This window comes from Geospiza fortis, unplaced genomic scaffold (assembly GCF_000277835.1).
Source record: "Geospiza fortis unplaced genomic scaffold, GeoFor_1.0 scaffold538, whole genome shotgun sequence".
NCBI classification, from domain to species: domain Eukaryota; kingdom Metazoa; phylum Chordata; class Aves; order Passeriformes; family Thraupidae; genus Geospiza; species Geospiza fortis.
The window spans coordinates 2661452-2677476 of NW_005054368.1; the positions used below are offsets into that span (position 1 = coordinate 2661452).

The window sequence follows — 16025 nt, forward strand, 5'->3', positions numbered from 1 at the left end:
TAACAAGCATTCAGTTTTAGATCTTTTATGAGCAAAGATGTTTTAATGTGCCACATTTCAAAAGCATCAAATCCTTCTTCACATGAAAAGAGAAATCACTGCATAGCTTTGGAGCTAGAGAGGTCCATGAGAGTTTCTGCAAATTAAAAGTGCATGAAATACATGCAGTCATCCTTCATACATAAACCAGTCTGCAACAGGGTTGAGAACACAGTGTTAAAACAATATTTAAAGTTAAAAGTACCTGAAAAGAATCTCATCTCAGAGATGAACTGAACATCCTCCTGGACAGTTGTGCAAGTTCTCAACAAAAGCTTTTCTGTACAAGTGGTTTAAAAATCACACAGCGATTCTGGAATATTCCAAACAAGATTGGATAGAACAAATCTTTGTTTTTTAGAGTTACCCCAAGTCCATGGTGTTTGTTACAGACAGTTATCATGGCCTAGGCCCTGTGCACTGGGGCTGGGATTCACCCATGGAACATTTTTTGTCCCTTGAGATCAAAGCTGAGCTCTTGTGCTAAATCCCAGAGGTGAAGGAATAAATCCAGCAGGTTTTCCAGCACTGGACCCTTTCCCTCCCAACCCAATTTCAGATATTGAGCAGCAGATTTATCCAGGAGAGGTCAATGTATAAACAGCACAGTCAGGAGCTCCATCAGATGTAAGAGCACTGGTGCTCTGACCAAAATAGGGTTGAAAAATGTGTTGAGAATTTTAGAAGGCAGAAATTTCCATCTCTACTACTAGAGAGAGAATAAAAATATTAAAATCAAATATAAAACTGTAATTGTAGTGCCTGTGTTTTATCATTCAATATAGGATAATGGAAAATTGTTTATTTATTGAGTGTTGAGGGAAACTTGACACAAAGTAAGTCAGAGATCAAAACTGGCATTTTAAAACTTAGCTCCTCCTAACTGAAACAAAACAGTTTTAATATGTTTTTGATAGAATTTTCTAAAACCATAATTATATCTGCATCTTAATATTGGTGCATGTGTTACCAATTCAACAGCAATAAAATTGAGTTTAAAAAAACCCACATTGCATAAAAACTATCTGGAGCTACAAACTGCTAATAAACCCAGATTAGGACAGAAAGGTGGAATTTTTTTAATTTACTGAGCTGCATGTGGAACATTTTCTATAACTATTCTGTGGCTTCTAAAAAGCAGGCAGAGCTGTGACTTGACTGATTATTAGCACTTATGTGACCAGACAGAGCTGGTCTGAGAGGGAAACAGAAAGCTTAGTACCTAATAAATAATTTCATCCTTTTCCCCCCATGAACAGTTAGGAAGTTACATTTTCCTCTCTTCCATTCAATAAGCAACAAGGCTGATTAAATTAGGAGGAAATTGAATCTGCAGTCATCTTCACCAGGCAGATATTCAAAAGGACAACATTAACTCATCTGCCCCCATCAGCACATGTTCACTTGAATCCTAAATGCTGCAGTTTTTTTCCATTTCATCCAGACATATTCCTCAGAAAGGAACTGTGGTGCAGAAACAAACACTCTCCCTGCAGATGGATTTGGCATCCTCACAGCCTCCTGACAGGCAGTGGAACAGCAAAGATGCTCCACAATTATAAATATGGCACAGCAGCCAGAGGGGTGCAACGAGAACCCTCCCAAATCTCAGCTACCGAGGGGGAAAAAATTACTTAAAAATCAGGTTTTTCACTGCTCCTTGCAGTAAAAACACATCTGATTACTGTGTTTATTATTAAATCTATTATTTTCACATGAAATGCCTTAAACAAACAGACACTGCTGGACCCAAACTCTTGTTTAGAGAGAGCATCTGATGATTCAGTGCCTGAGCTCTGGACATTGGGGGTCATTAAGCCACATAACCAAAGCCCTGGAGGCCCAGCCACGACATGAGCACAGCAAGGGCACTGCAGGCTCCAACCTGTCTGACACAGGGGTAACTCCTGCTCACAAGGACACAACAGCATGGAAGCTTCCAGAAATACCCTCCTGCCTAACTGGGGTTTCCTGGCTTTTGCCAGCTGTTCCCACATCCATGCACATAAACATGATGGATATTGAATGGATTTTTGTGGAGAGAAAAGACTAAAGTCTGTACACATTCTAGATTGACACTTCCTCCCTTTATAAATACACATAATCTGCTATGAGTGAATTCATTTCATAGGAACATTTTCATTTGTCCCTGAAACTTCTGACCAAATTCAAGTCTTCTTTGGTCCCTCACCCTAAAAAACAACATCCTGTTCATCAAGAACCACAAATGTGCAAAAGATTTTTAGGACATGGTGAAAAGGCTATTTCAAAGTGAGTGGAATCTGTAACAAGTGCAATTTTCCATCCTGGAAATCAGCCCCTGCCACGAGAGGCAGGCCAGAGCCAGGGGCAAAGCTGGAGCCTGCCCTGGAACTTGCTGTCAAACCCAGATCCTGATTTAAATCCTGTGTTTAGACCTGCACCAACAGGTCACAGTGTTGCCATCACCTCAGAGAGGGTCCAAATCCAGTTCCAACTCAATTCAACATTATTGTCAGTGAGAGTAATGGAATAAATCTGTACTAAGTTAATTTTGGCTAAAAGTGACCACCTTCACTGAGTACACTTCACTACCTGGCCAACCACAGAGTCTGCTTTGCTGTTTCTCCTGTGCCTGTTTATCTGTTGTTTTTTTTTCTCTAGAAGTTACCTGAAATCTAAAAGCAACACAAGAAATGCAAACACACAGGCTACACTTTCAGAAATTCTTCAGTTTCTGCTCACTAGAATATAACTGGAATAACTGACATGTCTGGACAGCTGCTTAGGAACACTTGTGACAGGTAAAATTATGCTTATTATCTACAGGTACCTTATCAGGCAACTCTCTTCCTAATCATCATCATTTGTGAAGTGTGCTGTTACTAAATGAGCTATTTACAAATGTAAACTATGTCATTAAAGTTTAAAATAAATAGACAACCTTGACATTAGGTAGTGATTTGACAACAAGGTAACAGATCATCAGTTACATCTTGCCAACGAAAATGATCTGTGCATGCTGCCCCCAATTATTTTTTTAGTGAGGAAAATCCTTGGCTCACAATCTGTTCTGGAAGGGCTTTCTCAGTTTTCTTCCTTCATGCTGGGTAATTATGTAAGAACTCCTTCAGTTTTGTTGGATAGTCTGTCATCACTCCAGTAGCTCCAAGATCAAATGCTCTCTTGTATTCTTGTTCTTCATTCAGTACCCAAATGTACACCTGTGAAATGGGATACAACAACCAAGTTATTACAGGAAATACCAATTTTCTTTTAAAAAAGTGACTTTTAACCTAAATTGTTTGATCTGAGAGAGATGTTGCTGCATATTTAAAATGAGAAATGATTACACTGTGATGCTGGACTTTGCCCCCTCACCTTCCAAAAGGGATATTTTTAAATGGTGAATCAAATTCCACTATCTGAGACTTTGTATCCTTCTAAAGGTCAGTATTATTTTGTGAAAACCCCACATCAGATAACTGCTTTGCAGATTTTATAAGCTTAATTTTGAAGTGGGGGAAAAAAAAACCCCTAAACTTCAAGGGATTTAAATGAAAAACTCTTTTTTTCCCCCAGGTATACAAATCTTCCTTTGTAACCAGAGCACAGCAAATATAACAGCAGCAGCTTTTGCTCAGGAACTAAACAGCAACTCCTGATCCCAGAGACACAAAGAATTTGCTGGGGGGAACAGGAACCTCTTTCAAGGCTGTGTCTGGTTTGAATTTTCACTTCAGCTTTTCCCATGTACCTGGATGCCCCGAGCTGTGAGGTGATCAAACAGTGCCTTCCTCATCAGCAGCCTGAGAAAGGAGAGGAAAATTAATTAACAACTTCCAAGTACATATGGAATTTTCAGTGTCTGTTGATGACCTGCAATGAAGTTCCCAGACAGTGTGTAGAGTTTTCCACAAGAAAAATCCAATTCTAGAAATTGTTCAAGGAATTCAAGTATCAGCTCTGCTGAAGATCAAATCCAGCAGAGAATCCTTCACCCTGCAGGGACCTTACAACCTTGTCTGATGAACCATTCTGCTTTCAGGAGAGGTTTTATCCTTCCCACCAAAAGACATGAAAGTTTCTGGAGAAACTAAACTAACAGATGTCAGAGCCAGGAGACACTGCAGTCACTGAAAACCTGTGACTAAATCCCCTCTGAAGCACAGGTATTCTTGAAATGCAAAGTGTTCCTTGTAAGGCAAACAATGGCTCTCCTCTGACAACAATTATGAAACAGTCACAACCACAAAATCTGCATTCTGCATCTAACTGCATGTTAATTAGCTGAGCACAATTAAGGACAGGAGCTTAACAGACACAATTGGAATAATTCCCACTGTTACTGCACCTTAGAAAGCTTCAGTGTATGGAAAATAAAAGCATAGAGCACACCGACATAAGATTTGAATCTGATTTATCCTGCACTGACAAAAAGCTGGAAGGAACTGAAAATGTCTAATGCATAGATACAGCAATAGCTAATCTTAGTTGAGCCAAGTGTTCATATAAAGGCAAAATATAAATAAAAACTTAATCAGACAAAAATCTTACGTGTCAGCCAGCCAGATAACAAATCTCTGGCTTTTTGACATCTTCTCTGGTTCTTTCAGCCTGTTGAGGAAGAGGAAACCAAAAATTACCAGAGCACAGATTAAAATCTTAGTTGAGATATTCCAGCAAAAGGAACATAAAGAATTAATCTTGCTCAAATTAGAGCAGCAATTTCACTGCTCAAGACAGTGACAAAGAATTGGGTTATACAAGAGAAATGAGCTACATTTAAGAGAAGCAGCAGAGGTGAGAATTCTGCAGCATTTTGAGTGAAGAATGAGAAAGATTGTGAAATCTCATTTCCACTCTACTGCTGGCTTGTCTCTTGGCCCTATCAGACAAATTTGTTCTCAAGAAAAGAGGAGAAAAGAGCAAGAATGTATTGTAAGTACAGAACTGCTGTGTATTACTGTGCACAGAATTCTCCCAGCAATATCCAAAAGCGCCTAAACCAACAGAAAAGGAACCTCAGCCCAAAAAAGCAGCTCAGGGAGGCATCAGGGATCACCTGCTTTACACTGGGGCAGCAGTGGGCTGTAACTCACTTGAGGATGATGGAAGGCATGGGAATCTCAAAGAATTCCTCCTTGAAGGGAACAAAGGGCAGCAGCCCAGTGTAGAACAGGCCAAGGAGCAGGAGGACACGCTGGGCACAGAAGATGGTGGCAATGTCAGAGTTCTGCAGGAGCCAGGAAAGAGAGTCTCAGTTATCTTGGTAGACTTTGACTCTGTTGCAATTCAATTTGCTCATCAATGCATGTCTGAAGTTCAGCAATCACACCTGAGATTAAGCTGCTTTATGTGAATAAATTTAACTGCTGTTCAGGTAGGAAATGGGGTGTTGTCCTGCACAGATAAATTGAAATAATCAACTAGAGTGAACTATCAACAAGGTGGATTTCACTCAGGGGCATAACTCCCTTGGACTAAGCACAATTTTAATTTAATTCTAAAATTGTAAAATTCCTCAGCAGAAGGAGGAGAATTATAGCTGTGAAAGAACAGCTTTGTGCTGATGCAACTGTGTCCACTAGTGGCCACATCCATTCTTTTCATGCAAAGAAACAGACAATCAGCAGTCCTTGGGAAAATTGCTTTTTATCAGATGAACGATGTGCAAAGCAGGCTTCTAAGAACTCCTGGCATAAAATTGCAATGCCCTATATTTCATAAAACAAGAATAAAACATGACTAAGCTTAATTCCTCAAGTATTTTATGGCAGGGTAGAGGAGTGTTATCTGTGCTTGTCTTATTTTAGCAGTACAATCTGAGCACAGAATTTCTCACCACGAGTAGAAGGCTGGCTTAGCTGGTTAAATCTTGATTTGCAGGGTGCATTTCTGTAGGATTTGTGAGCACACAGTACCAAAGCTTAGCTGGACTCAGCCTTACCTCCTTGAAACACTTGCATACAATCTCATAATTGACATTGCCCCACACAGTCAGGTGCTCTCTCTTGTACTGACTCACCAGCTCCGAGACCTGCAGCACAGAAAGCACAACTCTCACCTGGAGCCACTGGAAATTAAGTGCAGCATTATTGAACTGAAACTCTGCTTGCTTTGGAAATCAGTACAGGAAAGAGTTTTTTACTTTTTCCCCATCATGAGGTGGTTGGGATGCTTTGATGGGAAATAAACAGGTTCAGGACAACAGATTATAGCTACAAAAAACCCTAAAGAATTCAAGGAATCTAAATGACAAAATAATATTTTCTGGAAAGATTTCCCTCTGTGTTAAACACATCTACACAGGTTGTTTTCTACTTTCTTACTATCTACACAGGGACTTTCAGGTTAGGGGTGGGTTTTTTGTTTGGGTTTTGTATTGAGGTGAATCCTCCCCTTTGGTTTTGGGCACCAGGCACACTCAGAGCCCCCTGCCCACCCCACAAATGCACTTTTCAACACCCCCCAGCCCATTTTCTCTCCTCGACTCAATGAGTATTTGAGGTCAGATATGTTGACATATCACTGTCTACACAATAACATCATTTTTTATGCTGTTTTGGGGAGCAACAGTCCCTAAGAAGACCCTTCCCATGAGGTACAAACCAAATATGTCTCCAGCAGTGCTGGAGCAATTTCTCTTCCAGATGAAGGGTCCTAAAGAACTTTCACAGAATATCTTGCACAAGATCCCTTCTCTGTCTCCTGTATTACCTCACTCAGGGAGCAGGACCCAACACGTGAAGGGTGAAGCAGTCCAAGAACTCAGACCTTGCTATCACAGGCTGCCAGAATTCCAAAAAACCTCTGGAATATCAGCAGCATTGCCCTGCCCCCACTGTCAGCTCAGCAGGTCCCATGTACCTTTCTGATCAACACATCGTTGTTCATTTTGATGTCAATGTTGACAGGAATCTCTGGAAATGCCTCAAACACCTCTTGCAGCAGTGGGATTCGGTTGTCTGTCCCCTCACACTGACTTTCTGGGGAAACAAGAAACTTCTCACTGCTCTGGCCACTTTTAACAAACCACAGATTAAAGCAGAAATATCAGAGCACTCATTACCTTCAAACTTTATACTTTTAATAAAGTTCCAAGGATAATCACGTTTTTAAACAAAAAATGACTTCATTCAGCTGTAATTAACTATGACAAGCTCATTTCCATAATGAAAATGCCCTGAGCATGTTGCACATTCAGGTTTTAACTTCATGAAATTCACTCATTATTTAGCAACAGTAGGAGTGCAGGCAACATTAAAATCCTGAAATAGCAAACACAGGCTCAGTTACCACACACCAAATGCAATGAGATTAATGTGAAAAAGACCAAATGAGATCAAAATTTCCTTCTGAACTCCAAGCCATACCTACAGTAACTACTGCACTGGTTTCTACAGCCAGGGCTGTATTTTTCTTTTGAAACTTCTTTTGTCATGACATTGAGAGAAGAAAATGCACTTTTCTATTCCCTTTGCCAAATGGAAAATTGAAACAGCAAGAGACAAACATCTCACCTTTCTGAAAGGTGACATCCAACTTGCAGAGATAGGGTGGAAGTTCCTTAAAAATAAAGAGGAATGGCACATCAATTCAAAATCATGATCCTCCTCCAAAAATACCAAAAAAAATCATAATTCCAAGCCACTTATCTCCTCATCCAAAAAACTGATTTAGTAGCACCACTTTCAGTATTAATTGAACTATTTGGCATTCTTAGATTTGTGTCACCTGTAATGGAACAAAGCAAAACTTTCCCAGATGTCTGAGAATTCTGAAAATTCCACTGTTGAGACATGGAGGGTTCATCACCCAATTTTCCCACTAAAAAACTGGTCACACCAGGAAGAGCTTTTATCACTCTGCCATCAGTGTGACAAAACATCCCAGCTCCAGAGCCATTCACCCAAGCTGATCCTGGAGCAGTAAATCCCCCTGTGGAATGTGCCAGGTGTGATCTCCTGGCTGCACAGGGAGTTCAGGGAGGGGGGTTTAGGTTGGGGTGGGTTTTTGTTTGGGTTTAATATTGAGGTGAATCCTCCCTTTGGTTTTGGGCACCAGGCACACACAGAGCCCCCTGCCCACCCCACAGATGCATTTTTAACACCCCCCCAGCCCATTTTCTCCTCAACTCACCGAGTATTTGAGGTCAGATATGTTGACATCAACTCCTGTTGATCTCTTCAGGTTCTCATCATGGGACACAACCACTTGCTCATCTTTTGTCAGGTGACAATCCAGCTCCAACATGTCTGTCCCCAAATTAACAGCACTGCAAGGAAAGGCTGCCCTGAACCACTCAGGTGCTTTGTGCAGCTCCAAACCAAAAACATTCCACAAACCAACCCCACTGGAAAGGCTTTGGATGCTTTAATGGTGCAAGGAATCATCACAATCCTGCTGCAAAGCAAGGAGCAAACAGGAATCCTCACAATCCTGCTGCAAAGCAAGGAGCAAACAGGAATCCTCACAATCTCTGCTGCAGTGGGAAGCTGATGCAAGAATAAACAACATCTCTTGAAGCACAGATGGGATTTTTGGCTCTGTCTCCCATAGGATTTGGGAAGCTCACCTGTGGATTGCAGCCTTCCAGCCCAGGATTGAGAAACCTGCTCCTAAAGGATTGGGTCAGGATTTGGAGTGGGGTGTTTATGAGCAGCAGCACATCTGCCCACTGCAGGAAGTGAGGTTTTGAAAAAAGAAATTAAATTTGTGGTTAGAAACAACAAATGACAGGGGTGTGAAAGCTGGTGTGTTTTGGGTTTTTTTTTTTTTACTTTACTTACATTAATCAGGAAGGGATGGATCAGGAAATTAGCAGTGGGACTTTAGGGCTTTTGGCTGTTTTATTGGGTAGCAAAACAACCTGAAACTATTGTTTTAATGAAAAGGTTTTAATTTCAATTAAAGAGTAAATAAACCTTAAATATCCAGTCATAGTTTTCTAAGCAAAATAACTATTCTTGTTCCAAGCCACTGCTTTGAAAAACTCTAATCCAATCCCAAATCCACTCCGTATTAGTTTGGTTCATAGGAGGAGTAAAGAAAGCAGAAAATAATGATATTGATGGATATAAGAACAAGAAACCTCACACCAGAACAGAAAAAAAAAAAAGCTCCAACGAGCAGTGAATTGCTCATTTAACTAGAAAAGAGGTGTCATTCCAGCAGACAGATAAAAGTCTGAACTCTTCCTCCAAAACCTTTTTATCCACCTCTGAGCAAACCCACACCACCTGTGAGCTGTGCCTACCTGAGAGCCAAAGCTCTGTAAATTCAGTACCAGCCTTTTCCTTATGGGCTTTGTTGGCTGCTGAACACAGCCCGTGAACATCCACTAATGGAGTAATAAACCAGAAAAATAAATCAGAACATACTCCCCAAAGTGTTTAACACAATTCCTGGTCCAGCTGGGAAAATGACCAAGGAGGGTTGTCAAATTAAAGCCAATTTGTGAACTGTTTGCCAGTGCTGCTAATTAAGAACTAGAAGAGGAACAAAATCCTGTTACATATGGAAGAATCACAGGCTGTACTGGGTGATTTTTTCCTCCTGAGGGAAAGCAACTCCAAATCTGCTGCAGGAGATTTGCCAAATCTGTAGATGTTCCCATGTTTTATCATTTCACCAGCAGATTTTATCAGCAATATTTCTTGCTTAAGAAAGTCAGGGCTGATGCTGCATGGAAAGGGGAGAACAACAACTTTCCTTGTTAACAGATTTGAGGCTTTGCCAGGCCTTTACAAGCAGCTCAGTGCTAAATAAGCTTCCTCAAGTGCTGAGCTGTCCCAGCTGGAAATCAGTTTGTTCTGTCAAATTCACACTGCTCCAGAGAAGGCTCCAGATTCAGAACATCATTGTGGATTCAGATCCAACTGCTCCAGAACTCAAGCTGTGAGGTAGGCTCACATTTGTAAATTAGGGTGAGAGTGCTCCTGCTTAAAATCTGTTGTTTTATAATCTAAAACCACCACAGAAGCATTTAAATATGGTAGAATAAGATTATAGCCCCCCCATCTATTATGCATCTTACCCAATAAAACAAAATTAAAAAATATTGTCTTAGGTACAAAAAGCTTCTCATTTCCTTCCAGAATATTTGTGAATTAAACAGTATAGAAACTGAAATTGCCAATAAAAGTTTCCTCCCCCCATGCAAACATTCACTTCTGGATTCAACTACAGCAACAGGCTAATATTCCTGCTTGTGCAAACCTGCAAGAACAGTTCCTGCAGACACACCCTGTCTGGCTTCACACAGAATCTGATGGATTATAAATTGATCAGCTCCTGTCAGCTCTTTGAGCCGATCCTGACCGTTCTGCACCAGGCAGATCACTGATTTTCTACCCCATTCCTTTACTTGTGAAGATGGGAATGAGCAAATGGGATGGACAAAGCCTTTATCCCTTCCCAAAAGGAGCCAGAAGAGTTTCCACTCCTAACAGGAGGAAATTGCTCTGCTTCCTGCAGAGCTACCCTGGCTCTATTTACTCAGATGAACTTTGCTGTTGGCAGCTGTTGTAGGTTCAAAATCTGGACCTCAATGTATTTGACCCACCACAGCTGTAAAATAATTAAAATGGGCAGAAGAGAGACAGAAAAACATTATCACAAAATGTGTTACCCCCAGCACAGTCCTTACTCTAAGTATTACTGATTATTTCTAGGAATAAAATAAAAATAGATTATGGAGTAACTTCCATTGCAAGAGCCCTTCATGTACAGAATGAGTTTGTATGATATGAAATGAGAATTAAGAAATGGTTAAAAAAAAAAATGAAGAAGCACTTTCAGAAAGTCTGGTAGCAGACTTGAAAAAAGGCAGGCCAGCAGGAAAAAAAAACCCAAACAAAAAGCCCCACAAAACTATGCTGAGCTTCCATGGAGATAGAAAAGAGTGCAGTACTTTCTTTTCTTTGGTTGGGAAAGCTGGCACCCCTCAGGCTGCAGGGAAACAGCAAACTGATGAGGCTCCTTAGCACAAAGCAAATTAGAGAAACCCCAAACAAAACAAAGAGGAGCCCACATAATGTGGTCCCTTCTCAGCAGCAGCTGGAGTTTTAGATATGCTTCTTCTTCAAATGCCTTTGAGAACCTTGTTAAAATTCACTACTTCAATGCTGGAGGCTTAAAAGGCTTTCTGGTCCCAGCCCCATTTAAAGCCCTGAGTAAGAGGCTTTCACACATTGCGTGACTGCAGCGTGTGAGAGCAGGGAAAAAACATAAACAGCAGCATTTTCTGCTTTATAGTCATTAATTAATTAATAGAAGTAATCACCACCAGGCACAGCATTGTTTGCTGGCTAGCACAGCTCGGGCCTCAGGGGTTGTTTCCATTTGTTACTGAGCACAGACCACAATTTGTGGTATCCCAACTCCTTCTGGTGAAACTGGAGTGGATGTTTGGCAATCCACAGGAGTTATCCAGAGGAGAGCTGCCTTTCAGAAACAGGACACACAGTGACCCCAAAGAACTGAAGAATTCCCACCTCCCTTGGTCGCTTCACTCACTAAAGACACTGAGAACACCTAATTTAGATATTTTCATCCTTCTGTACTCACTGGTGAAAGGCTGCCATTGTGTTCTCCAGGTTCTCTCCAGCACCTACAGAAACAACAAAAATAAAACTTACACAAAATCCTTTTCCTCCCCTCAATCCCACTGAAAATAGAATTAAAAACTAGCAGGTTTAAAAATATACACATTTTGAGAAATGAGGATGAAATCCTCATGAACCAGAAATCTCTGTTGCCACCAATGTGCTGGAGAGACACAACCTTCTTCAGGTAAAATTATTTTTAAAAAGAACTTATCTTGGATTTGTGTAACTCTTAGAATATTCAAACCAAAGTCTTTGTCTTACCAGAGGTATTTAGCTAGGACAATAAGCCCCACAGGCATAGGGAAAGTACATGCAAAAATGTAGCTGAGAGTTGGTGGGAAGAGTAACAAGAGAAAAAAATTAACAAAAAAGCTATGAATTAAAGCACCCAAGCCATTCTAAAGCTGACACCTCCTAAATGTAAAACCCAGCTGGGGTGAAATAGGTGACAACCTCTTTGTTCAGTGCAGGGATATTCCCCAAACAGCACAGATCTGTCAATAAGGGTTTGTGCTGCAGGAGAAGGGAGGTCTCACACACAAGGAATCAAACACACATCCATTCAGTTAAGAAATGAAAGGACAAGCAAATTTAATTTTCTCTCAGGCAGGATTAAACTCTGCAAGTCCTAAGCCAGCAATCTCTGAATAAAAATCTTTGAAAATCAGCCTGATTAGGGACTGGAAAAGGTTGTGCCTTTTTCAACCTTTTCCTGAGGTTGTACCACAGAAAACAGGCAATATTATAGACTGGAAAACAAAACAACCTCAGGAGGATACACGTGCTGATGAAGATATCTATGCAAATTTCAACTGCTCTCTGCCAGTAATGAATGACAGACTTTGTAAACAGCAATTATAAGAGCTCCAATTAAGGCCTTGCCTATTAACAAGGCCTCACCAGGACATACTTACCTAAACCTGTGTTCAGTTACTTAATTAAAGCAATGCACAACCACCAATTTAAAATTGTTGTTCTCAGGCAGATATACAAAATGGAAGACTTAATTTAGAACCATGATAACAAAAATCTGCAGGGTTTAATGTAAAACAATCTGCTGAGTCCACAGCAGCCCCTGTGATCAGACATTCACCAACATTTTATGGGATTTGATTGCAGAATTGGGAGTTGGCTGAGCAGCAAAAGTGAACCAAGGGACAAAGGAGGGCAGGAGAACCTCATGGTACCCAGCTGGTGATTGCCTAACAAATGGGAATCCCCTGCACAGGGCCTGGCTGATCAGTTACAAATTAACTGCAATAATTATTGAGGTTTTTAGATAACTTATCAGCTGCCCATGCATCCTGAACGGTGAGGGAAGGGCCAAAACACCTGAGTCAAGTCTTCAATTTGTGAGCAAAGCAAGAGTACCCTGACATTCCTGGGCAGAAAGTTCCAAAGATAAAAGTTTTAAGTGGCTGATGTGACAAATCACATGGCAGGGAGGTGGTCAAGGGCCAGGGATGGTGACATGTCAGGGGTGGTGAGTCAAATGCCTGACTTGTAGCATTTCAGGGAAATGAGGAACAAAGTGGAGAGATCAGCTGAAAGAGGAATTCTAAATCAGCAACCACATGCAGAAAAGGGAACTACACAAGTTATTGGATAAAAGTAATTTTCTCCCAGAAAAGTGAGAAGGCTGGGCTGACCAAAGGGCTTCTGACACTTCCTCAAACATCCCTCCAGCTTCATGGGCTCATTCCCTGTGAGGAACAGACCTTCCCCAGCCAAAACTGGCACATCCAGACATCAGGAGGGCACATTCCCACCCTGCAAGCACCACCCTGGCCAAGAGGGAGCCAACACCCAGCACTGCCTCAAGGAGGTGACCCTCAAGGAGGTTTTGGGGCCAGCAGGTCAGGGGAGGTGATTGTTCCCCTTTGCTCAGCATTGGTGAAACCACACCTGGAGCACCACGTCCAGTTCTGGGCTCCAGAGCACAAGACTGACCTGGATCTACCAGAGTAAGAGCAAGGAAGGGCTGTGAAAATTAAGGGATGAGAGGCTGAGGGTGCTGGAATTGTTTTGTCTGGAGAGCAGAGGCTGGGGAGGACCCTACAGGTGTAAATACTGGATGGGAGGGAATAAAGACTCAGCCAAACTCTTCTTGGTGGTGCCCAGAGAAAGGACAAGAGGAATGGGAACAGGTTTAAATACAGGAAATTCAGTTTATAAATGTAAGAAAAAAACCCCTTTTTTGTTGCAAGAGCGAGCAAACTTTGGAACAGGCTCCCTGGAGAGATTGTGGAGGCTCCATCCCTGGATGTATTCAAAACCTAATTGGATCAGGTCCTGGTTAACCTGCTCTGGTCAGATGTGATCCCCAGAGGTCCCTTCCAATCTGAATTATTCTGTGTAAAAATCATCATGCTACCCTCTCTCTGAGACCCTGCAACCCTGCTGGCATTGACAGAGGACTCCAGCACAGAATATCAAGACTCAATAACTGCTCTCAGAAATGACCAATTTTAAAATTACACAGACGTGAAGAAATAATTCAGGGACGATTCTACAAAATGAGGTGACAAAATTCTTGAATGAAAAAGCAAGATAAATCAAGCCCCTCAGACTTAAGAAACTTGACTGTACAAGGTTTCATCCCAGAGAGGAAAAAGCCAAACAAGTTAAGCTAATTGGAGTAATGCAATAGGAAACCTGACACGGAGTCTAAAGCTACAGCGTGACTAAAGCCGAGAACTCGAGTCCCGCAGGAATTTATGTTACAGGGTAAACACCAAGCACAGCAAAGCACGAGTGATCTTCAGCCTCAGATGGGCAAAAAGCTGCTGCGACGTCCAGGGCTGCCCTCCTGCCTCAGGTGGATTTCACAGGAACAATTCGCAGACCGTGGACTTTGAATGCCTGAGGAATAATCCTGCCTTGAGCGAGGCTTTCCTGCAGTCCCGATGGAGCTCAGAGCAACCGGCCCAAGCCCTCGCATTCCAGGCTTGGGGCTGTGTATCTTAACGAAGGTGCTTGCAAAGGAGTGAGAAGAGGAGATTAAGGGGATCATTCCAAGTTCCAACAAAGTCGCCTGCAAGTTTTTAACGGCTAACAAAAAAAAACCCCACACAACAAAAAACTAGGAAACCCTTAAAATTAAGAACCTTTCCTTCGCTGAAGGAAAAATATAAATACCAAGTAACAGATAATATAGATAGTCCACACAAAGAGCTACATTTTACGCTATACTTAAAGATATAGTTACAAAGAAACTTCAACTGCCAAATAAAGTAAATGAAAGAAGCGCCAGGAATAAAATAATTACGAGATCAGCTCCAGTTTTTATATTTTGATAATTCAAGGCAGCAGCATTTGTTAAGGACCACTGGCTAAAACTGTGACCAACCCCTGCATAAACTGGCACTAAGTTTGATATTGAAAACTGTTTAAACTCAGCACCAGACATCTATCACACAAAATATCGACAAATATTTACTAGCAAACTACCTATTTTCAAAAATTAGGTGAGGCAGCAGGGAAGAGCACAGAGCTGATCTCTACACAAGAGGAAGACACACCTTACTGCATTTTCCCCTCCCAATGCTTTGGAATAGGTGGGAGAAACTTAAAAGCCTATTTTAGACGGAATCAACATGCCTGATTTTTAAAGGCAAGAGGGTTTTACCAGGGCACTGAGCCATTCGCTGTCTGCCTGCAACAGCGAGGGGAACAAGAACAGAGTCACAGCAAATTCTGCTTCCCCTGAAAGCAGAAAGCAAAGCAAACTGGAGGGCAGAGGCAAGAAAATTGCTCTCTTGTACCTGACCTAAGCAACAGCCAGACGCCCATCTGGTTGGGGAGAGAAATACCAGGATACAGAATCGTCAGAAGAAAAAAAAAAAAAAAAGATGTGTTCGAGAGGGAAAACATCACGCCCCATAAAATAAAAAGGAAAAAATAGGGAAAAAAAAGCAGCTGATTTTCGACTGGTACGGTTGGACTTCAGAGATTAATTCCGCGCTGAACCGAGGCACTGGTCAGCAGGTGGCACCTAAAATTAGGCTGAGGGAGGAAGGTTTAAAGGGAGCCCGCTGCAAGGCACGGACACCGCGCAGTCCCTCACGAGCCTCCCGCGCCCGGGGGCCCGAGCAGCGCCCCGGGGTCGTGAGGGAGCATCGCCCGCGGGCCGCGGAGCCCCGAGAGCCGGGCGGGGACCGTCCCTCAGGAGCGGCAGAGAGCAGACAGGCTCCCGCATCCCCTCCCCTCCATCCCCACACCCCCTCACTCACCGCCGCGGTGCGAGATGTGCCGGCAGCGAAAGCGCTGCCGCTTGGGCCGGTGGAGCAGCCCCGGGCACTTGAGGAGAAGCGCGGAGGTGAGGACGTATCCACCCAGCGTGGAGAGCACGTAGAGCGTGGCCGACATCCTGCACCTGTCACCGGCTGCCCCGGC

General features: G+C 42.3%; 1 protein-coding gene across 1 annotated transcript; it reads right to left on the minus strand.

Annotated features, from left to right (window-relative positions):
* Positions 1-9: 9 nt before the first annotated feature.
* GDPD1 (glycerophosphodiester phosphodiesterase domain containing 1) lies at positions 10-16019 on the minus strand. The gene is made up of 10 exons (XM_005424402.2): positions 15863-16019; positions 11590-11632; positions 8161-8296; positions 7542-7587; positions 6889-7007; positions 5969-6058; positions 5121-5254; positions 4576-4635; positions 3776-3827; positions 10-3242 (listed from the first exon to the last, which is right to left on the minus strand). The coding sequence occupies exons 1-10, from the start codon at positions 15996-15998 to the stop codon at positions 3120-3122; spliced, it is 939 nt and encodes a 312-aa protein (XP_005424459.1). The 5' UTR covers positions 15999-16019; the 3' UTR covers positions 10-3119.
* Positions 16020-16025: the final 6 nt, after the last annotated feature.

What these genes read in the sequence shown, in the direction of transcription:
- GDPD1 (XM_005424402.2), bottom strand. Translation starts at nt 15,998, where the DNA reads ATGTCGGCCACGCTCTACGTGCTCTCCACGCTGGGTGGATACGTCCTC. An exon ending in ACAATGGCAGCCTTTCACCA is followed by an intron (nt 8,297 to 11,589) that starts GTGAGTACAGAA and finishes CTTTCCTTGCAG; the next exon opens with TGCTGTTAATTTGGGGACAG. An exon ending in TCACAGCTCGGGGCATCCAG is followed by an intron (nt 3,243 to 3,775) that starts GTACATGGGAAA and finishes CCCATTTCACAG; the next exon opens with GTGTACATTTGGGTACTGAA.